At 34.0% G+C, this 24,335-nt stretch overlaps 1 protein-coding gene across 5 annotated transcripts in view; it reads right to left on the bottom strand.

Moving 5' to 3' along the window:
• ITSN2 (intersectin 2) overlaps positions 1-24,335 on the bottom strand; it is a 129,396-nt gene that overhangs the window by 55,725 nt on the left and 49,336 nt on the right. For 4 of the 5 annotated variants that reach the window (XM_081264522.1, XM_081264526.1, XM_081264525.1 and 1 more), the window contains 7 exons: positions 22,463-22,603; positions 21,054-21,141; positions 14,453-14,592; positions 13,172-13,252; positions 4,769-4,905; positions 1,648-1,781; positions 598-695 (listed from right to left, as the gene is read on the bottom strand). In XM_081264522.1, coding sequence (XP_081120648.1) covers positions 598-695; positions 1,648-1,781; positions 4,769-4,905; positions 13,172-13,252; positions 14,453-14,592; positions 21,054-21,141; positions 22,463-22,603 — 819 coding nt within the window. The remainder of the gene's footprint in view (positions 1-597; positions 696-1,647; positions 1,782-4,768; positions 4,906-13,171; positions 13,253-14,452; positions 14,593-21,053; positions 21,142-22,462; positions 22,604-24,335) is intronic. The other variant, XM_081264523.1, reaches the window with a different exon arrangement.

The following is a 24,335-nucleotide window of genomic DNA, read 5'->3' as shown; positions in this document are numbered from 1 at the left end:
TCAATATTTTATTGTTAATTTATTAAATTAACAAAATCAATATCACTTTTTATGATGTGAAGCAATATGGCATAGTGGAAAGAACACAAGATTTGAAACTGGAATCAAAAGACACACACTTGTATCCCTCTCTGGCATTGTGATGACAGATACAATTTGTGTGAGTCTAAGCTTCCTTCCTAGAATATAACAGTAATAATAATTGTCCCATGTAGCTCTAAGGTATATTGTAGGGCCAAATGATAAATCAATAGTTACTTATCTTCTTAAAATATTTCTTGGGTGTGGTGGAACATGCCTGTAATACTAGTGAAAGGAGGCTGAGACAAGAAGATCACAAGTTCAAGGCCAACCTCAGCCACTTAGCCAGGCCCTAAGCAATTTAGCTAGACCCTGCCTCAAAATAAGAAAATAAAAAGGGCTGGGGATTGGGCTTGTGACTCAGTGGTTAAGTGTCTTTGGATTCAATTCCTATTACCAAAAAAAAAAAAAAAAAAAAAAAAAAAAATTCAGTATAACCAATATTATTACAGAAAGCAATGTATTATAATGTATTTAGTTTATTCATGAGAGGGGAAAAAAGACTTTATTTCCTACCTGAATTATATCCCCAGAATTAAAACTCATCTCATCATGGTTTCTTGCTTCAAAGGGGTATAATGCTTTATAATTCACCAAAGCACTAGCTGTCTCACCTAAAGAGAAGAAAATTATCACAATTTGTTTTCATGTATTCATATCTTTGCTATGATTCAATAAAGAGCTCTTAAAATCTAATAGAAAAGTATTGTGAAAATCCTTTTGCTAAAGACTTGTGAGGATTTAAGTATCTTCACTACTTATAACCACTAAAAAAGCAAATATGGATATTCATCTGAAGTAAAATGGGAGGCAGCAAAACAGAGAGACGGCTTCAGTCTGAAGCACGCATGTGGGTCTGTGGGAGTGCAGGCAGGCCAAGTAGAAGGTGACTAAGGGGACACGTGTTGAGGTCAGAATATTACAAAAGAAAAGCACACAAATGGTGATCACAATGAGAATATCAGCTAGTAAACAGGGTTGGCTGAAGAAAGATTTATAGATTTATCAGTATAGTTCTAAAGGAAAAAACAGTAGAAGAATTTCCAAATTTACTGGATTTGATAAGATTAAAAATGTTTTACTTTAAATTTTTAGAATACATGCTTTAACTTGTAAAAATTTTGAACACGTTGTATCAATAATATGAATTCAAAGCTTATGCATCAGAAAGAGGATATAATATTAAGGTATTTTAGGAACAGACTCCAAAGTGTAACAAAAACAAAGTATATCTTCAGAAAAAATTACTTAAAATTTTACTGTTGTTTCACTAAAATAGTTTAGTTATACTGGTTGAGTAAAATATTTAAAACAATTTATTTCAGTTTTGAAAACCATGACATGGTCTTTGCTGTTTTTTCCTCCCATTATGTTCAGATTTCTACCTTCAGTCTGTTTTAATATCTCTATATGGTTCTCATCCAAGTTTAACTTTAAAAAGATTATCTAACTCCAAGATTAGTATCTTTCTGTTTGTTTTTCTTCTTTTGCTTCTCATCAGATCTCTTTTATTATTGCTTTTATTGCTTTGCCTCTGAAAATCAAACCTTTTAGCCATATCCTTACATTGTTTCTCCTTAGCTTTTCGTTCGTCTTCTTGAATTTTTTGTGTTTTTTCTTCCTGAAGTCGTTTTTGTTTTTCTTCTTCCTCCTTTCTAAGACTTTCCCTCCATAAGTTTTCTTTTCCTTGCTTTGCTTTCCTTTAAATAAAAGAAAGTTTGCATAATGTCCTAAAAAATTATTTTTGCACTCAGTGAAAATACAAAACATTTCTTACTTTAAGTAGCTGGAGAACTAGTAAAAAAGTAGTACTACAGGGATGGGGAGAAACAGTGGGATTCAGGGATGAAGGGAAGTCAATTAACCAACCAATCAATTAAAAGAGGAAACTTAAGACTATGGGTGAGCTGGATAGTATGACTGAACAACTTTCCATACCCTCCCATTCCTCTTGCCATTCAACTTCCCAACCCCCCAAAAAGAAAAAAAAAAATGTTGAAATGAACCTTTTTCTCTAGATTCTTCACAAGGACTGCCTTTTAGCTTTCATTCCTACTATACTATCTGCCCCTACTATACTATCTGCCCCTGTTTTATGGACTCATCAACTGCTGAAATGCTTCTGGAAAGTTTATTTTTTATATTTTCCCTTCAAAAAGTTTTTCACACTAGCTTACAGAGCATTTTTTTTCTCACTTAGTCGTGTTTCTGTGCATTTTTCTGGGACATATGACAATCAAGATGATTTGTGATTAGACTTAATTATTTTAGCATTAGAACTAATGTACATCATAGTACTCCATTGCATGCATTTTTATGACTATATTCAGATGTGGAGTGGACACCACTAAATTATTCTTTAAACTTTAATATTATTTGGGGCAGGTGAGACCATGGTCAGCTATACCCATGGATTAGGGTACATTTATACCCCATCAAAGTGGGAATCTTGGCTTAATTCTCAGTCTATTCCTGAAGGAATTTGGAAATCCTGAATAAAACATAAATTGTAGCCTCTTAGTCATTAATCCTTTCTCTTTGTCCCAAACTGTCTTATACTTCATAGTACTGGCCCAGTATCCTGCTACTAGCTTCCTTTCAACCCTTCCTAAATCCTCCTATATACCCTATCATGTCTTAGGATTCTTCTTCCAGAAGCTTCCATAAATGAAATGTGGGGCTCCCTTGAGGACAGTGCTTTTATCTGTAGTCCTTACTTAATTTCAACTAATATTCCCTTTCCCAGTTCCTCTGTAACTTTCCCTGACACGATCCCGAGACCAGGATATCTGCTGACTTTTACTAACTTCCCACAGTCTTATGAACACCATTATCAGAGTACTTACCACATATGTAGTTGGACACTGAAAACATCAGAAAGTTCATTAAATTCTAGTAAACTTTCTTATGTAAGAGCTAGTGAATGAGAAATTGGTCCAGTGCCAGAAGATGCCTCAGAAAGGGGACAAAAGGCAAAGATGCCACATCTACAATGTGAGAACCTATTACCAATAGTTTGGAACAAGAAGGGAACATACCTGGGCAAATTAACAAGCAAACAAAAATGTAGTACTGTCACCTAGCTCTGAATCAATTAGATCCTACATGTCCTTCTGTTCTCTTTGATTTCTTTTCTACCCTAGGGTAAGATTATGTGCAAGAAAAATGAATGAAATGAGGACAGTGCTTTTACTTGTAGTCCTTACTTAATTTCAACTAATATGAAACATGTATTACTAATGAAATGAAAACATGTATTATTAATTTGGTTTACTGGCCTGAAAAGAATTGTGAGATGAATAATTATTAATGATAATTTCATGTATATCAAAAGAAAATTCCGACATAGTGATTATATGTAGTTATGTAAACTACATAGTTCTTTTATGTAATGTTAAGTTAACAAATGAAGAACTCCTCTATATCTACTTCTATATTATTCTATTATCTCTGGCTAGGAGACCATGAAAATGTGGGTATTAAAGTAAAAAGTATTACAGCAATTTAGTTAATTGTCTGAATCCCCTATTAAAATTACAAGGAATCCAGGGGCTGAGGTTGTGGCTCAGTGGTAGAGCACTCGCTTAGGATGTGCGAGACGCTGGTTTCGATCCTCAGCACTACATAAAAATAAATAAAATAAAAGTATTGTGTCCACTTGCAACATAGCAGCAGCACTCAATAAAAATGTGCTCAAAGTTATTTTGAAGCTATTTAGAATAGAGGTCCACTAGGGCTGGGGGTGGGGTTCAGTGGTAGAGTGCTTCCCTAACATGTTAACATGTATGAGGAACCCTATAAAAATAGACAGTTAAAAAAAAAAAAAGAATAGAAGTCTGCTAAATGGTAGCATGTGTCTCTTTTGCCTCCCCAGTAATGAGCTCTTTCACAGACATAAACTTATCTACTCTTCACTAAGGAAAAGGAATATTGGTTCATTTATATTTGTTGATTAATCACACAGTGGAGAACTTGTGAGAAACAAAGAAATATATTTAAAATAGAATCTTATGGACAGAAAAAAAATGCAAAGTCTCTATTTCAGTGGCATAAAGAGAATTACATGAATTACTTGAGAGAGTTAACTATTTCATTTTTATAATCTGTCAGAACAAAGTAACAGATTAACTACAGAGAAATGGAATTAACGAGTGCTTATTATATGCAGGATGTTATACTTCATTCTTTTTTTTCACTTTTATAAATTTATTTGATTATAAATGCATTATTACAAAACACCACTCAAAACAAAAAACTTGAGTAACAGAATTAAATCTAAAAAATTACAACTGTATGTATTTATAGGCATATACTTGGTTCTTTAGCTATATTATTTTATTTAATACTCAATTACCTACAAGGACGCATTAATGACTCTTTTCAGATGGAGAAACTGAGGTTCAGAATGGTAAAATGGCTTAATCAAGGTCACTTAGGTAGTAAGTGGTAGACTAAAAATTCTAATCCAGATCTGACTTCAAAGGCTGTATTTGGAATGGAATATAAAACTGGCTACTGAGAACTTGGTCCCTATAAGAAGGATCGAATTCATAAAATTTAGACTCTGATTAGCATCCTAGCATAATCCTTTTTATCACCCCTAAATTTTCAGACAAATTAAAGATATGGGCAACAAAATCAGAATTATAATAACAATAAAGTATAATAAATTTATCAAGAATACTACCTTGCAGCCTCATCTTCTAGTTTCTTTTTTTGTATTAGCTCTAATCTTTTTCTTTCAATTTCCTTCAACTTGTCATGTTTGATCTTATGAAGTTGTTCAAGGGCTAACTGCTGTGTATTGTAGCTTTCTCTCAGTTCCTAAGGATAAAATGGAAATAAGTCAACACTCAAATAATTTACATATTTTTATCTAATGTAATAATGTGACATTTGCATTAAAGGACAAAAATCCTAAAGCAAGTCAAACTAAATTTAAAAGATTTAACATTTTAAAAAATATTCTAGATGATAAAAAATCTTAAATACAGTAGTATTTAAGCCAAGTAGCCACTGAGACAAATACAGGTTAAAACTACCTACTTTCACATCAGTTCATTTCTAAGGAACACAGATTATTTAACCAAACAACTCTTTATTTCCAAAATGATTTGGAAAGTCATTTTAAGTAAAAAAGCAATTCATTAAAAATGTGGTGGAACAATCTGCTTGTAATAACATTTTAAGAGGAATTTTGTTTGGTTATGCTTTTTATATCAAGTTATCAGTAACTTTTATCCAATAAGATATTGAACTAAATATAGAAGCAATTATTAAACAATTTAGTCCAAAACTAAAAATGCAAAAGATAATGTTTGCCTAAAACCATGACTAAAATAAGCCAAAATAACGAAATGTATTCCAAGCAGGAATTGAAATACTTATTGAGCATCTAGTTGTATGCAAAGTACTGTAATGGATTAAAAGGGGATCCAATCCCAAGTTGCTTGACTTTCAAGTATACAGTCTTTCCCTTCAAAGAGCATATAATCTCAAAGCAGAGAAAAGTGTCAAATGTGAAATATAGTTAAGTGCCTTAGCAGAAACTTGTTTTCTTTCCCCCTTCTTAAGCACTCTTCCTTTGGGAAGCTGATCTCCTTGCCCTCCCCATCCCATGTATTTTGGCAGATCTGTCTTCCCATTCCTACCCAGGGTCAATCATTTACTTTTTTCTAAACGACCACTGTACCTCACCTCCCTGCACAAAATGATTGGTCTAAAGGACCAAATGGGGCCAGAATCTTTCCTTTCTCTGGGCTCGTTAAGCTGAGATAAAATACAGCTGGACATGTTTGGTTACCAAGCAAACCCATGAGTGGCAGGAATTAAGTTAATGTATATAAAAAGAAAAGACCAGAGATGAAAGCAGAGAGAAGGGGAATAAGGGACACGGACACTGCTCAGTGTACTAGAACTTCCCCTGTCCAGCAGCTCTTTTAACAATTCAGTCATCCTGATATTCTTTCAATAATCATTCACTAGCTCATCCATTTTGAACTGAATTTCTTTTGCTTGGAATCTACAAAATCCATAACAAGAGAGAAGAATAAGAAAGTTGAAGGAAAGAGAAAACAAACAAAAAACCTAAAAGTAATCAAAAGAAACTTCATAGCGAAAGTGGGACCAAGACAATATTTAGGTATAATGTTGTGGTAAAAAATGGTTTTGGTATCTACCAACGCATAATAACAAAACTCCAAACCAAAACCAAACAAGATTCTTTTTGTTCCAGAAATAAACTATTTTATAGGTCAGCCCCTTCAACTTGATTAAAATGGTAAATCTAAGTATATGTTGTGTCCAGAGGCTTCATCCAAAACGTGTGAGCAAAAATACTTGCAACTTAAGTCAATAATATAAATAATGCATTCACAGCAAAGTTTCCACAGTGCTCAGCTTCAGTTTTTATTTGTTGCACTTTTCCCTAAATTCTATCAAAAAGCAAAAAATGTAGTGGCTACAATCTATGGATAAGCAATGTAGTTTAGTGATAAGAAGCATGAGTCTATATTGAGACCACCGAGGTTTAAATTAAGCTCTGTCAATGACGAAACAGTTTTTTTTTTTTTTAAAGGAAAGTTAGAATTTCCTCATCTATATATGCCTAACAGAGTTGTGAGGATACAATGAGTTAATACATGTAAAGTGCTTACAACGGCAAAGGACTCATAGTTAAATTCTCAAAAATATTAGCTATTATTACTGGTTGAAATCATAAATAAGGAGAATATTAAGTTTAAACAAGTGTAAACAGTTAAACAACTGTAGTCTGAAACAGCTACATACAAGTGGAATTACTTGCCTTTAGTAAAATCACTGGATCTGGATACTTTTTTTAAGGAACATTTCAACTACAGATTTAAAATGTTAAATATAGACAGAAATATTTAGATATTTTGCTTCTTCTTGAGTCACTTTTGGAAAATTATAACTTGCTCATTTCACCTAAGTTTTTGTATTTGTATGTAAAATTGTGTCATACTATCTTATCTTTTAGTGTTTGTAGTATATGTAGTTATATCTCCTTTCTACTCCTAATTTTCTTTACTCTGCTTTTTCTTTTCTAATCTGGTCTTTCCAAAAGTTTGTTAATCTTATTATTCTTTTTTAAAATTTTTTTAGTTGTAGTTGATATAATACCTTTATTTTATTAATTTATTTGGTGATGAGGATTGAACCCAGTGCCTCGCACGTACTAGGTGAGCGCTCTACTGCTGAATCACAACCCTAGCCCCATCTTATTAGTTTTTAAAGGATCAAATTTTAGCTTTCTTGATTCTCTGTATTAAATGTCTTTGTTTTCTATTTCACTAATTTACTTCTACTTTCTTTGGTTTATTTATTGATATCATGCTATTCTTTTTCTAGCTTAAGTAGAAAACTTTTCTCCTCTAATATAACCACTTAAGGTAACACCTTAACTATCTGGATTGAATTTTGGCTCTGCCATTTACTAGTTTGTATGACATTGAGCAGACTGACTTCTTTTTCTTAATTAGCTCCTATGTAAAATGTGAACAAGAACAGTACCTCTGTGATAGGGTTAAGATAAAATAAATTAAAATTAGAATAGTGCCACCACTGAGAAATCCATTAATAAATACTTGCTATTGTTAGTATAACTTGATTAGTGAATTAGAAAAAGTTATTTACTCTTGATATGAAATATGAAGAATCAGCTCATTTATATTCTGTCTCTTTTCCATTTCTCAACACTGTTATTTGCCCTTGGCTAATTTACCTATTACCTTTATATCTTTATAATATATTTCTATAGGTTTCACAAACACTTGAGAGTTTTTCCTAACTCTAAATTTTCTCTTTTTATTTCTAATAACTTTCAAAACTACAGAAAGTTAACTAAATTGTGGACACTGATTGCTTTCACCCTAAATTCTTCATTTTCCTACATATCTACAATGTGAATGCAAGTACCAAACTAAAGAAACTAAACATGACATATTTAATATAGAGTTCATATTAAAAAATTTCCCTAACTGTAAATATTTGCCTTGGTAATGACTTTAAAAAAAAATACATGATCCAATCCAGGATCATACACTGCACTTAGCTATCACATCTCCTTCGCCTCCTCCTAGCACGGCTCTTTAGCTTCCTTTACTCTGGAAGAGTTTTTCCACATTTTACAATATTCTCATCTTTAGAGTATGGTTGGGCTAATCAGCTGTTTAACAGAACAAACCAAAATGTGGTTTCTCCATTTCCTCACACTTGGACTCATATATTTCTGGCAAAAGTAGCATCGAAGTGATGTTGACTTTCTCAGATATACTGCACCATCAGGAGAAACACAACACAGGTTTGTCCCACTTTGATAATATTACATTTGATCACTTGGTTAGATTGATTTACTTAGTTTTTAAGGTATTAATTTTTTTAAACAAAATTTAGGCCCATGAACTGAAACACAAATTAATCTTAACTTTCACCATTTTTTTTCTGAAATATAGATTTTCTTCTAGTTCAAATATAAGCAACTTACTACAGTAGTACTACTTAGTTGTATTTGTGACATTTTTCACCAAAAAAATCAGATTTTTATTTCATAGATAACTTGATACATATATATTTCTTGACTCAAAAATGGTATATCTAACACTAGATCTTGTTATTTATTAATATAGAAGCACATATATATAAATGTGTCAAAATGTTTTTAAAAATATTTTATGAATTGTAATTTAAAAAACAATCCTACCTATTTCATTTTATGCATTTAAAATATTATTTCGACAAATGGTCTAGAGATTTCGCTAAACTGCTAAAGAGTCCATGGCATAAAAATGGTTAAGAGGCTGTGCTTTAGAAACCATGTTTCTATTTTTCTATGTTTCTATTTCTATCCAGCAGTTCTTATACGTCTCCCAGCAGTTCTTTAGGCTCTCACTTCCTCCTATTATATCCCATTTTGGAGAAAAGAGGTTCCAAAGGCAAACCTAAAAATCTTTGAAGGAAGAAAGGAAATACTTCCTTAATTACTACATTATGAGTTTGGGAAATGTTTTCTATAACATTTAATGCACATACTTCATTTAAGTTTTAATTTACAATCCAAAGGACTAGTGTTCCTCATTCCCAAACTAGTCTTATTGTTACCAGCGTAAATCAAAATTTCATCTGCCACCTGGAGTGATGTAACTAACATAGGTTATCCCATATCCTTGGGAGCATAGGAGAAGACCTAGCCCACTGGAAGAAGCTGCAATTCTGATGTTGACAGATTCTATTCCCTAAGGAAAAGCATTTTCCCAGTCATTACACAAAGTCAGCAGTGATGACTTGCCAACACACTAAAGGTATTTTGGAGATTCTGGACAGCTTCTTCCTGAATGAATAACAAAACTACTTGTACAGCACCTAAGAGTTCACAAAGCACTTCTCTGTGTGCTATTTCCTTTAATTATCATATGACCCTGCAAAAAAGACAGGGAAGAGGAGTGAGTTTTGTTTTATAAATGAAGAAAGCAAAATTTGGAGGATATACAACTAGCCAATGGCATGGATAGGACTAGAATTCATTTTTTCAGATTTCTAGGCCAGCATTTTTTCTTTGCATTTGACTGCTAACTACTGAACAACATGTCAATTTTCTTCTTAAAAAATTTTTTTATAGTTGTATATGGACAGAATGCCTTTATTTTATTTGTTTATTTTTATGTCGTGCTGAGGATCAAACCCAGTTCCTCACGCGTGCTAGGCAAGAGCTCTGCCGCTGAGCTACAGCCCAGCCCCTTTCTTTTTTTAAAAAATGTTCTTTTTTTCTTATTTTATTTATTTATTTTTATGTAGTGCTGAGGATTGAACCCCATGCCTCACACATGCTAGGCAAGCACTTTGCCACCAAGCCACAACCCTAGCCCCTCAATTTTCTTAATGAATAATGGCCTGTTCAATGTTTCACCTTTGAACCTACTGGTTTTGCTGTGTGTCTTGGTATCACTTGATTAAAAGAGTAAAAATCATTACCGATTCTGTATATGTATATTACACGGTCAATAAATAAAACATAACTTTCTAAGATAAATATTTTTAAATGTTATACTTCTGTTTTCACTATAATTAGCCTAAAAGAAAAATCAATCACTCCAGATGCTCAACTGTCACAAAGGGCCACAGCATTAGAACAAAGTACTTATCTTCCTCCAAAACCCTCTTGTCATTCTTAGTCACATCTCTGTTTATCCCATGATCTGACTCAATTCCTCACACATAATCTCCCCAACAGTTTCACTCTCCTGGAATTTGCTCTTTGTGACCAGGGGATCTCATACGAACCGTCTTCTCTGAATGGAAATTTCCTTACCTTCTTAGCTGATCTCTCATACTCACATCAGGGCCAGGGAAAAACTGTAGCATTTTCCTTGCTGGCTCACTGCCATTCCTAGACTCTTATAAACTAGATGCTTTTCTGAGACTCATACTATCCAGCAATATCACTCTCTCCCTTTGTTTTTATTGTCACCTATTGATCACCTGGTCACTGATCCTCATTCACTCATCCTTACTATTCTCTTAAATCTGATATACACATAGATAGATGACTCAATCAAAACCTCAACTTTAGGGCTGGCAGTGTAGCTCAGTGATAGAGCACTTGCCTAGGATGTGTGAAGCTTGGGTTCCATCCTCAGCAGCCCCCTACCCCCCTGGCCCAATCCTCAATTATGAGGCTATCTCTTCACCAATGACCTTTTTATTCCATTTAATCTACCATTCTCATTAGTATACTCCAAGTCTTATCACCAACAGAAACAGAACTACCACTGATAAACACCCATTTCTCAAGCATAAGTTCTTAGCCTTTGATCTTTTCTTATACCTGGTATAGGCATTTAAACAAATTTTTAACTTGAGACCTCCATTCTGATGACCCCATCATTTTCTCTTCATCAGCACTCCCTTCCTATCATATCTGGTTCATATTTCAGAGTTCATCTTTTATCATAATTCTTATGTTAAGATCTGTGATTCCTTTGCCCCTTCCTCTTGGCCCATGTCTATTAAAATTCCAAACCCACTTCATTAGACTTCTCTATGCTTATATCTAAGCAGCTGAACATTAACAGAGAAAAATCATACAATTAGGTGTGACCTTCAACTTCAAAGAGGCAACTAACATAGCTCAAAACACTTACTGTTTTTCTCTATCAAGCCTGCACCACCCTCACTCTATGTCTATTTTATGCCTAATTCTCTTTCCTGAAACATCTTTCACCTTCCATCATTCTCTTCACTATCAGCTAAACCCCTGCTTCATCAAGCCATCAGACCAGAAGTCCCTCAGCTGTCCATCTCAAATCAGCAACACTTCTTGTATCTATACCCCCCTTATTCAGGTCTAAGGTGTTATTCCATTTCCTCACTCACCCAGACACATTTTTTTGTGATGGTACAATTCACTTCTAACTTTAAATCTTGAATCTGTCAATTTTCTACTCTCTACCAACGAGTTTAGTTGCATTCATATATATCTTTCCCCTGTATGCAACACTGAAAATACTTTTTTAGATATTCCTTTAATCTGTGCTCTGGATTCTATATCTACTTCCTCAGGGACCATGCTCTTTCAATTATCACCACTTTTTAACTTCAATCTCCATCTCCCTTTCCCTCCTTTCCTCTCAAGTCTTCCTTTAAAGCTCCCCCCGACGCCCCACCACCAACTCCCTCCAGTTCTCTGTTCACTCCATGCTCTCTTCCTGCTCCTCAGAGTTGTTCCTACTCAATCCTTCTTCTGCTCCCATTCATTCCCCATCCACTGCAATCCACATTCTGCTTATCACTCAACTGAAATGGCACTTTCAGCAAGGTCTTCAAAGCCTCCTTGTTGACAGTCAACAGATACTTTTCAATACTGCTCTCTGATCACTCTGTATCATTTTACAATGACTACAGAAGACCTCTTTTCTTGCTTTCTATGATAACACAGTCAAGTCTCCTGATCACTCTGACAGAATATTTTCATCCTTGTATTTTCCTAAATTGCCTCTGATGAAATTAACAACAAGCAGTAAAAGACTAGAAGGCAGGAAGCAAAAGGAAGAAAGTAAAACAAGAGACAAGAAAAATCTGCTGGCCTGTAGAGAATCAAATGTGAACTGAAAGAATCAGACTATGTGAGTAAACACAGTCCACAAATCATCATTGTATCTCAATTTACAGAAAAATTCAGGTTTAAGTTTCTGTGTAATCTGTATTAAAAATTCGAAAACCAGATAATCTGGCCAGTCATGCTATAAACATAGAGGCTAATAAATGGGGCCGATGCTACTGCCAACTTTCCAAAGTCCCCTACCTTTGCTCAGGTAACAAATCAGCTATATTACAATGTTCTGGTTTTCACTGCATAATATATGTGCAACTGCCTGTTTCCACCCATTTTAGTACCAAGTAGAATGTGCAGTCAAAATATACTAGGGTAAACAAGTGGTAAATATAAATAAAGCACCTTTCTTTAAATCATGTTAAAGAAGAATTTATTGAGTATTTTCAATACTCTGTTGTGTTATACATGGGAAAGCAAATAACTTACAAAAATAATTGAAATATTTTTAGCTAGAGTCCAAGCATATCTAAATATGAAGCCTGGTAACTAGACCTAAGTAAAACTGCCCCATATTAGTGGTTCTTTAAAACTTTTACTTATAGTAGAAGTAGGATGCAGCCTAGTTTATACATGTAACTATACCCTAGATTTCAGAAGGTATAAGTTTAAACAATGGTTCTCAGTGATATGGGGAAAGTGATTTAATCTCACATTCCCTTGTTTTCCTTTGAGTTGAATTAGTAATCATCCCATGAGTTAGTCCCACTCCTGGGGATGATGCAGGAGAACCAGTTGGCTCCTCAAGAGAAAGGTAACTGTGTGTAATCTTCCTGATTTCTGGCATTAGACTCAAACAGGCAGTAAGACAGCAGAAGGATATTCAAGCAAGCAGAAAGAAAAATTCTTTATTGTATGTTATTTCAAACAAAGATACTTAAAGGCAAAGAATAGTCTAGTTAAAAAGAAAACAGAAAATAGTAATGTAACTCAAAAAAAAGGAGCTAGATATTAGAAAATAACCTTAAGTAAGAGGAAGAGGTTGTTGAGACAGCTTAGCAGAGACAAAAGGCACTGAAGAACAGAGTCATCCATATTCCCACACTGTAAGATAAGGCAGACAAAAAGCCAGTTAAACTATGTACAAATTAAAAAAAATTTAAAACGTAGGGAAGATAACTTGGCTGGTTTGTTTGACCATCAATGACAAGTTATTTTGTTTTCTTTAAAAATTGTTATATAGGATATGCTGTGTAAAGTACATTATTAACATTATTCACCTCAAGTTTCTCCTTCTTAACTGAAGCCATCATGGTGTTTTCTTTGTCATGTTGTTTACTCCATAATTAGTGTTAATGTTATTTTAAATAAAGTCAGCAAGATAAAAACCACACAAAGAAATAACTTTTTATGCTATATACTTTATGCTCTGAAAACTTTATGCCCAGTTAACAAAATAATAACTAAGACTATTTCCAAATTTGAATTTTGTGCTAAAAGTCTGGTTTTTAGCTTCTATTTTCTCTTTTTCATAGATATGGTTTCATATACAACTAACATTACACAGAAAGATAAGCACTCAGTGTGCTTTGAACATCTGCTCTGCCATTGACGCAAACAATGAATCAGGAATTTAACTTCTTTTTTTAATTTCTTCTAATTAGTTATATGTGACAGTAGAATACATTTTGACACATCATACATAAAATAGAGTATAACTTCTCATTCTTCTGGCTATAAAGAATTTAACTTTTCATGCAAAAGTGCTAGATTCTGCTTGATCATTGCATTATTTCATAAAGGGTAATCAAATTATACTTTAACAAAAAAATAATAATAATTTACCATGTTAAAAGAGCCGCTACCACCAGAACTATTTTTTTTAATCCAACCACAAAACTGGGATCCTAATTAAAATGTATACCAGAACTATTTTTTAAAGTTTCCATATTTTCCATTTTAGAACATTGCCTGAGATCATCTTGGCTGACATCAGTTTTGTAATACTGACAAAGGTAATTGTTCTTAAAATGTATAGATGCCAACAAAAAGACAACAAAGTCATCAAAAACTGGTAAATAATATGGTAAATGACATATTTGTTATGCTACAATGTAACATTTTAGAGAACATTAAAAACGATCTTGCAATTCTGGTATAGTTGAAAATCATAACATAAATTATGAAATGACATAATAGCAATAACATATAGCAATAACAGCTTTAGCTATTCATTCTATTCAATCAAAATAAGGAAGGTGAGAAGGCAGCTACCTCAAAATGAATATAATAGAGGACAAATACCTTCAATTGATTATTAAATGAATCCATTTCTGAAAGTTTAGATGCAGTTTCTTTTTCAAGAGCATCTAATTGTTCTTTAAGTCTTTGGCATAATTCTTCCTTTTCTAAAGATTTTTTATGAAGTAAACTGATCCCTGAATCTGAAATACAAACATCAGACAGTTACATTTGGTAGAATTTCCTATGTTGTTACCAGTATGTCATTTACTATCTGGCTAACTTAGAAATACATAGGATGTACCCATATTATGTGACTAGTGAAGGAGAAAACACTCAGTGGTCATTTCTTCCCAGATCATATACTGGGAAGATCCTCAGAGGAAATGGGTACCAAGCATTGGTTTTGTACTCAAAAAGACCAGGACTGAAGTGAAACTCTACTTTGGATAAAGTGTTTCACCAATCTGGTCCTCAGATCTTTCTTTACTCGATGGGCATCACACCATCCATCTCATTAAATGTGGTGATGGAAATAAAACCCAAGCATAGTATCCAGCCTACACCGATTACTCAATTAATAACATGTTTTGCTAAAATACCTTTCTATTTATTCATAAGGTTCCCAAGAACTGGGGAATATTCACAGCAAGGACTCAATACATATTACCAACTGGATTATTTAGTAACATTATTTTAGGAGGTAAGAACAGGAGTCTCTATTTTATATGATTTTTTTTTACATGCTCACACAAGGATGGAGAAACCAGGGACAAATATATAATGTCAATTATATTAAAAAATTACAATTCAAATGTATATTTTTAAACTGTATTAAAATATAGAAATCAAGTATAATTTAAATCAAATGAAGCATTAGAGTAAAAAGCTAAAAGTCTTCCTTCAGCTCAAAGCCCCGCTTATTCCCTTTGTAAGCACTTATTCTTACATATGTGCACAATCTTTTTTTGGACATACAAGGGATTGTACCCAGGGGTACCCAGCCCTCTTCTGCCTCAACATCCTGAGTAACATGGGATTACAAGTATATGCCATCACGCCTGGTTCCATGGGTTTTAGTAGGAATATATTGTTTACACTACTCTGCAACTTGTTTTTAAGTTATATCATCAAGCAGGACATACAGATCTAATAGTCTTTAAAACTACTCCATTGTAGTCTACATTATGGCCATTCCCTCTTTAATGCAACCATTTCCTTTTTCAATTATCATTTAGATTGTTTTTAATTTTCTACCATTACATAAAAATGCTGCAATAAATACCCCTGTACACACATTTTAATGCACATGTCTAAGTGTTTTATAAGACTAGATAGTAAAGAATTGCTCTGCAAAAGGATAAACACATTTATGTTAAAAAATTTACTGTTTATATTTAAAGTATACAATATGATGCTTTGATAGTGAAATGATTACTTCAGTGCAGCAAATTAACATATCCATTACATCATATCCAGGGTTACTATCCATCTATAGTTACCTTTTCTTTTAGAAAGAGCACTAAAGTCTACTTCCCTAGCAAACTTTAAGTATATAATACATTATTATTAGCTAGTCATCATACTATATATTAGGTCTCCAGAACTTTATATTAATCTTTAATTGTGTGTACCCTTTGACCAACATCTTCCCTACTCTCTGACCCTGATAACCACGTTTCTACTCTTTTTCTGAGTTCAACATTTTTAAATTCCACATGAGATCATGCAGTCTTTGTCTTTCCAGGCCTAGCTTATTGCACTTAGCATAATATCATCCAAGGGCACTCATGTGTGTCACAAATGGGAGGATTTTCTTTTTTCACAGCTGAATAATATTCCATGGTTTATGTGAGGTGTGTGTGTACTGGTGCACATCACATTTTCCTTATCCATTTATCTGTGGATGGACATATAAGTTGTTTCTATATCTTGGCTGTGGTGAATAATGCTGCAGTGAACATGATAATACAGACATCTCCTTGAAACAGTGATTTTTATTTCCTTCAAACATATACTCAGAAGTGAGGCTGCTGGGTCACATGGCCATTCTCTTTTTAATTTTTTGAGGAATTTCCTATTTTTCAAAATGGCTGCACCAATTTACTTTTCCAACAACAGAGTACAAGGGTTGCCTTTTCTTCACAGTCATTTCTTAATATAACATCCATTATAATAATAACATTTTAATGTAGTTTTGATTTCATTTCCCCATTATTTGTAACATAGAGCATCTTGGCAAGTATCTATTGCCCATTTTTATTATTGGTTTTTAAATTTTTTTATTGGTTCTTTCTAGTTACACATGACAGTAGAGTGCACTTTGAAAAACTATACAAGCATGGAGTACATCTTATTCTAATTAGGACCCCAGTCTTATGGATATACATGATGGTGAGATTCACTGTGGTGTGTTCACATATGTACATAGGAAAGTTATGTCAGATTCATTCCACTGTCTTTCATTTTTTATCCCCCTCCCTTCCCTATTCCCCTTTGTCTAATCCAATGGACTTCTATTCTTCCCCCACCGTGGGGGGATGTGGTTAGCATCCACATATCAGAGAGAACATTTAGCATTTGTTTTGAGGGGACTAGCTTATTTCACTTAGCATGACAGACTCCAGTTTCATCCACTTACCAGCAAATGCCATCATTTCATTCTTTTTTATGGCTGAGTAATATTCTTTTGGGGTATAAATACCATATTTTCTTTATCCACTCATCTGTTGAAGGGTACCTAGGTTGGTTCCATAGATTTGCTATTGTGAATTGAGCTGCTATAAACTTTGCTATTGTGAATTGGGCTGCTACCAACATTGAGGTCCCTGGAGTATGCCGAATTTTTTTTTTTTTTTTTTTTTTTTTTTTTTAGTATATGCTAAGGAGTTGAACAACTGGGTCAAATGATGGTTCTATTCCAAGTTTTCTAAGGAATCTCCACACTGTTTTCCAGAGTGGTTGCAGCAATCTGTAGTCCCATGAGCAATGTATGAGTTAAACTTTTCTTCCACATCTTCACTCACATTTATTGTGACTTGTGTTCTCTCCTTTTTTTTTTTTTAGTTGTTAATGGATCTTTATTTATTTATATGCAGTGCTGAGAATTGAACCCTGTGCCTCACACATGCCAGGCAAGTGCTCTCCCACTGAGCCACAATCCCAGCCTCTTGATAACTGTCATTCTGACTAGAGTGAGATGAAATCTCAGTGTAGTTTTAGTTCCCATTTCTCTAATTACTAGAGATGTTAAATATTTTTTCATGTATTTGTTGACCATATTACTTCTTTTGAGAAGTGTCTGTTTAGTCCCTTTGCCCATTTACTAATTTATTGTTTTATTTGTTTTTTTTTAATAGTTGTAGATGAACAGCATGCCTTTATTTTATTTATTTTTTTATGTGGTGCTGAGGATAGAACCCAGTGCCTCACACATGCTAAGCAAATGCTCTGCCACTGAGCTACAGCCCCAGCCCTAGTGTTTTTTTTTTTTTAGTTCTCTGTATATCATAGAAATTAATGCCTTATCTGAAGTACAGGTGGTAAAGATTTTCTCCCATTCTGTAGACTCTCTTCATGCTCTTGATTTTTTCCTTTGCTGTAAAGAAGGTTTTTTTGGTGGTACTGAGGCTTAAACACCGAGATTCACACATCCAAGGCAAGAACTCTACCTCTGAGCTACAAGTCCAGTTCTTTTTTTTTTTTTTGATGGTAATAGGGATTTTCAGGAGTGTGCTGTCCTACAAGCTACATGCCCAGCCCTTTTGTATTTTAATAGGTTCTTTCTAAGTTGCTAAGGCTAGCCTCAAACCTGGACCCTCCTGCCTAAGCCTCCTGAGTTGTTGGGATTAGAGGCGTGCACCACTACACCCAGTTTGTCCATGTTTTTTTTTTTTTTTCCCAGTCTTTCTTAATCTTCTACAATTTTTTTTAAGTGAGTTTTTGAAGTATCTTGCCAAATTTCATTTAAAGAAACCTGAATAGAATTGAATGTATGGATGAATTAGGAGAGAACTGGCATAGTACTTCTGCACTGAGCAAGTTCATTCATGAACATAAAATGTCTTTTTATTCAGAAATGTTTTATGTCTATCAGTAAAATTTTATAGCTAAATATTTCTTCTTTGTTCATAACAATGGGCATCACTAATAATGCATGTTTTAATACCAAATTTAATTGTATATGAACACTACATTAGAACAGTGGAAGACAATGTGATAGTATAGTGACTTTAGAGTCAGATGGACATGAATTTGAGTAATACCACTAAACAATCTTGATTAACTCTTTAGTCTCTCTGAAGCTGAGTTTTCCTGCACTGCACAATAGGAATTACTATATTACAGGGTTGTTGCACAGATTAAAAAAATAATGCATGAAAACTGCCTAGCCCGGTATCTGACAAACAGTCAGTAATCATAAATAGTAACTGTTATGAAGAGAAGAATCAAAAGGATACAGGGTACTATTTAACTCCCAAACAAAAGCTTTGTATTTTTAATTGGACTATGGATAAATAAAGCTGAATGGATCATATTCCACAGAGAAGAGTAGTTCTACCAGGTTCCAAATAAAATACAGTAAACATTGCTGCATTCACAGCACAAACAGCACAACAATGACAACAACAATGATGTTGATGATATATTTCTTTCACTGCACAGTTCAAGAGGGGTGGCTTGTACTACCTTTGGAATATCCATGGAAGGACATAGTAGGAGACTAATATAGTTGTTGCTGCTGCTGTTATTATTATTACTATGGTACAAAGGATTGAACCAAGGAGCACTTTACCTCTCAACTGATTCCTCAGTCTTTTTTTTTTTTTTTTTTAAGAGGAGAGAGAGAGAGAGAGAGAGAGAGAGAGAGAGAGAATTTTTAATATTTATTTTTTAGTTCTCGGCGGACACAACATCTTTGTTGGTATGTGGTGCTGAGGATCGAACCCGGGCTGCACGCATGCCAGGCGAGCGCGCTACCGCTTGAGCCACATCCCCAGCCCCTCAGTCTTTTTTATTTTCTTATTTTCATTAGGGTCTTGCTAATTTGTTGAGAGCCTCACTAAATTGCTGAGGCTGGCCTCTAACTTGTGATCCTTTTGTCTCAGCCTCCCAAGTTGCTGGGATTATAGGTGTGAGCAATTGTGCCCAGTTAGGGGGGTAATATAGTTTAAGCAGAAAAGAATCAGATGCAAAGAAGACAGTCTGAGAGGAGATATGAATAAACCCTATCAGTAGAAGGCAACTGACAATTCTAATAGTTCACAAAAATAAACTTTTTATTCTGGTGTTTCTTCCATGTGAAGAAATTGGTACAAGGCTGGGGATGTGGCTCAAGCGGTAGTGCGCTCGCCTGGCATGCGTGCGGCCCGGGTTCAATCCTCAGCATCACATACCAACAAAGATGTTGTGTCCGCCGAGAACTAAAAAATAAATATTAAAAATTCTCTCTCTCTCTCTCTCTCTCTCTCTCTCTCTCTCTCTCTCACTCACTCTCACTCTCTCTTTAAAAAAAAAAAAAAGAAATTGGTACAATATTCCCAGCTTCTTTCTACCCTTTCATAAATTGGGAGGCTGAAAATAAGAACCTGAGCATGTATAACCTAGATTTTTCCTAGCCTTTGCTTTCTGGAGACTGAACTTTTCAGGAAATGTTTTATAGATGCAGTTGTACACTCTCAGATAAACCATGTGTCCAACATCAGAATTATCAATAATGAAATATCTTATTTGATATTTAAATTATAAAAAATAAAAATATCAATATAGGAAGACATACAATAATTACTTTTCATTTTATCACAAAAGTGCTCTATTATCTATAATAATGTTTTCCATATTATGTTGAAAATTTAACTTATTGGAAAAAATATTATTTATGATAGAATAATGATTTTTTAATATTTATTTTTTAGTTGTAGTTGGACACAATATCTTTATTTTATTTTTATGTGGTGCTGAGGATCAAACCCAGGGACTCACACATGATGGGTGAGCACTCTACCACTGAGCCACAATCCCAGCCCAGAATAATGATATTTTTTAATAATAATACTTCTAGTCAGAATGGGAGTCATCGAGAATACAAATAATAATAAATGCTGGAGAGGATGTGGAGAAAAAGAAACACTTTTACACTTTTGGTGGGATTATAAATTAGTATGATCCCACTATGGGATCAATATGGAGGTTCACCGTTCATCAAAAGAATAGGTATGCCAGGCATGGGACACACCTATAATCCCAGAGGCTTGGGAGGCTGACACAGAAAGATCTTAAGTTCAAAACCAGCCTCAGCAGTTTAGCAAGGCCCAAAGCAATTCAGTGAAACTCTGTCTCTAAATAAATAAAATACAAAATAGGGCTGGGAATGTGGCTCAGTGGTTGAATGCCCCTGAGTTCAATCTCTGATTTAAAAAAAAAAAAAAAAAAAAAAAAGACTAGATATGGAACAACCAGCCTTGGTATTTATCCTAAAGAAAAAAAGTCATCATACTATAGTGATACATGCATACCAATGGTTATAACAGCACAATTCATAATAGCCAAACTATGGAACCAGCCTAAGTGCTCATAAGTGACTGGAATAGATAAGGAAAATGTGATACATATACATACAATGATACAATCATTCAGAAAAGAATAAACAAAACTAGAGACTTACCAGGTGTGTTATTGAGCTGCATGTTTTTAATTCTTTCATTTAATAATTGCTTCTCAGGTACCAGATAGATAAGTTTATTTTGATATTCCTTATAAAAAGAAAAATTATATCTAATTAAGGTTGTAATACCCAAGAATCTTTTTGAAAACTTTTAAACATGATTTAATCACTTATGAAATTAGTACAGTGATAATTCATAATTGTAACATGCTTCTAGTTTATGAACAAACTAGAATAGAACTATGCAGGATTAAAAAGCAAACACTTAAACATCCATTTATAACTGGATGAGATAAAAAGGCAATAAAGAAGCCACAACAAGAGGGTGTGTCTAAAGTCTACAATCTTTAACTTTCTAATGGTTGACAGTGGGCAGAGCATAAGGGGTGCCTCTACCTGTACCAGATATATGTGTGGGCAGAGCATGTCACTCCAGAGTGCTGCCTGTGTGATTATCAAAAAAGGACCAAAAATTCAGGGAGAACAAGGGAAACAGGTTTAGATAGACATGAAATGTTTTCTGGCTTTTGTTTATATGCTGTGACACAGGGAAAAGACTGATTGTCAGACCATCCAGTAAGAGAAATGGGGTAAGAAGACTATCTAGAGATGAATGCTTCTTAGAATCCTTATTCTGCAAAAATAGTCCTTGAATCACACACACCCTACCGCACAAAGAACAGAATTACCAGGTTTTTGAGGGACATATTTAACATTCTTACCACAATTCTAAAAAGAGTATGTCAAAATTTCAAGGTAGCTATAAACTTACTTTAATGTATGGTATAGTATGAATGCTGGTGTCCTCTCCAAAGTTAATATTTTGATACTTAACCCCCAATGCAATTGTGCTAATAGGTAGGATTTTAGGAGGTGATTAAATCATGAGAGCTCTTCCCTAATGAATGGGATTAGTGTTCTTATAAAACAAGAAGGGAGCTGCCCTGCCCCATCTGCCATGTGAGGAAGTGCAGGATGACATCTTCAAAGCAGAGAGTAAACTCACCAGACATTGACTTGCAGTGCCTTGGTCTTCAAATTTCCAGCCTCTATAACTATTAGCAATAAGTTTCTGGTGTTATAACTTACCCAGTCTAAGATATTCTGATAACAGCATGAATAGACCAAGACAAATATATATAAACATTTTTTTTTCTTTTACGAAAGAGTTAAAACTCAAAGTGGTAAATGTCCATTTACATATAAATATTAAGCAGAACTTAACTGGATGTCCAGCAGAGTTTTAGGAGACATACGATTTCTGATATTATATATAAGGTTGTGTATATTTACATTACAGGTTTACCAGAGACTCCAAGGGGCTCATGATCCCCAAAAGTGCAATCACACTATTGGAAGAACTGTGAATAACTACACATTTATGGACAATTTATCAACAAAGGACTTACCTGAAGTTCCTGTTGAAGCTGCTTGATTTCCATTATTTCCAGGTCACACTGCTTATCTAGAACTTCCAGCTCAGTTTTTTGTGTTTGCTTCCTGAGTCGGACATCTTGAAGTCTGCCTGAAATCTGCTGATGTTTGCCATTCTGGAGGAAGACCATACAAACAAAGTATAAGGTTGTGTATATTTACATAAAGTGCTAAAAGGAAATGTTCTACCGGAATAAAATTTGTTTTTAGTTAAAATTTTAAATGCCACTTATTATTTACACTCACTCTGAAATAAAGGTCTAAAACTAAGTGAAATATGTTGTAGAGTTGCATCTGTTAACTCAAGAGAAGTATTGGAAGAAAATACATCATTCTCAGAGCATAAGAGATCAAATGTTAAGAGGAGAAAGCACAAATATACTTAGTTTTTTTCTGAATTCAGCACTTAGGCATATACTTAAAATATTAATATCAGCGACAATTTCAAAGAATAATGAGAAGGGATAAATGTTTATATGTAACATTTAGCATTACCTTCTCTGAGCTTTTATTTCTACTCTCAATATTATTGTCTAATTTCCTCTAGTTAAACAGTATCTAAGAGAACCTTTTTGAAAACAATTCTCTTTTCCTATAATAGTACTCCGTTCCTTAATCACTGAGTAACCTCTCTTCCCTTTCTTTTCTGAGGAGGGAGAGGAAAATAAGAAATTTTCAATGGGGCCTAAGAAGAAGGGTGAGTTGGGGTGTTATAGGCTGAACCGTGTCCCTTACAAAATTCTTTAAAGTCCTAACCCTGGTGCATCAGAATATGACTATACTTGGAGAAAGAATCTTTAAAAAGGTAACTAAGGTCAAATGAAGTAATATGAGCAGGTCCTAATCCAATCTGACTGGTGTCTTTGTAAGAGAACATCTAGACACAAAACATAATAGATATGCACATGCACAGAGGAAAAGACTATGAACACAGGAATAAGGTAGCCACCAGCAAGCCAGAGAGACCTTATGAGAAACTAAACCCACAGACACCTTGATATTCAACTGCTAACTTCCAGGACTGTGAAAAACATAAATTCTGCTATTTAAGCTACTTAACCTGTAGTATTTTGTTATGGTAGCCCTAACAAACCAATAGAGTGAGGAGAAATGTGATCCCTGGTTAAAAATCATAAATAATGGAAGTTTTACTGAAGATTGTTTCATATTTGAGGAATACACACTAAATATGCTGTATTCTTCCTAGAGCTCACACTACAATCTTCAATATGTCTAAGTATAGGTTCTGGACCTTTCTAAACTCTGCATATAGAACTGGAAGTAATTTTAAGAGACCATTTAGATAAAAAGAAAAATGACTTAAAAATTGTTAACAAAGAAGACTCCCCAACCTCCTTCCTGGGGTTTGAACTTGGGGCCTTGCATGTTAGGCAAGGGCTCTATAACTGAGCTACATTCCCAGCTCAAAAGAATCCTTTTATCCAACCAAATCCTAGATAAAACGCTAATAAAAATAAAGCAGATAAATACAGAGCCATCTGTTGGGTAGTATCCTTTGTAGGCTTTCTTCTAGAGACTGATTTGAAAGCTAAAAATTACTGAATTAGTACACTCTTTATTTTATACATAGGCAAGGTTGAGACACAGAGGAAGAAAATGTCCTGCCCAGCCTCTAAACTAAAATTTTAACAGAATTCTCAGCATTTTGAATCTCTAGCCTTTTTTAGTAAACTATACTGTCAAATCTATTGAAAGCATATCTGAAAATAAAACTAGTAATTACATTAAACAAAATTTATTTATGAGATATGATTTTAAAAAATAATTGTATTTTTCAACAGGTAACTTTAGCATCATTCAAATAAATTCCACTTAAACTTTAGCCAT

This window comes from Spermophilus citellus, assembly GCF_964194105.1.
Source record: "Spermophilus citellus genome assembly, chromosome: 13".
Taxonomy (NCBI): Eukaryota; Metazoa; Chordata; class Mammalia; order Rodentia; family Sciuridae; genus Spermophilus; species Spermophilus citellus.
This window is presented reverse-complemented; position numbering and strand designations above follow the sequence as displayed.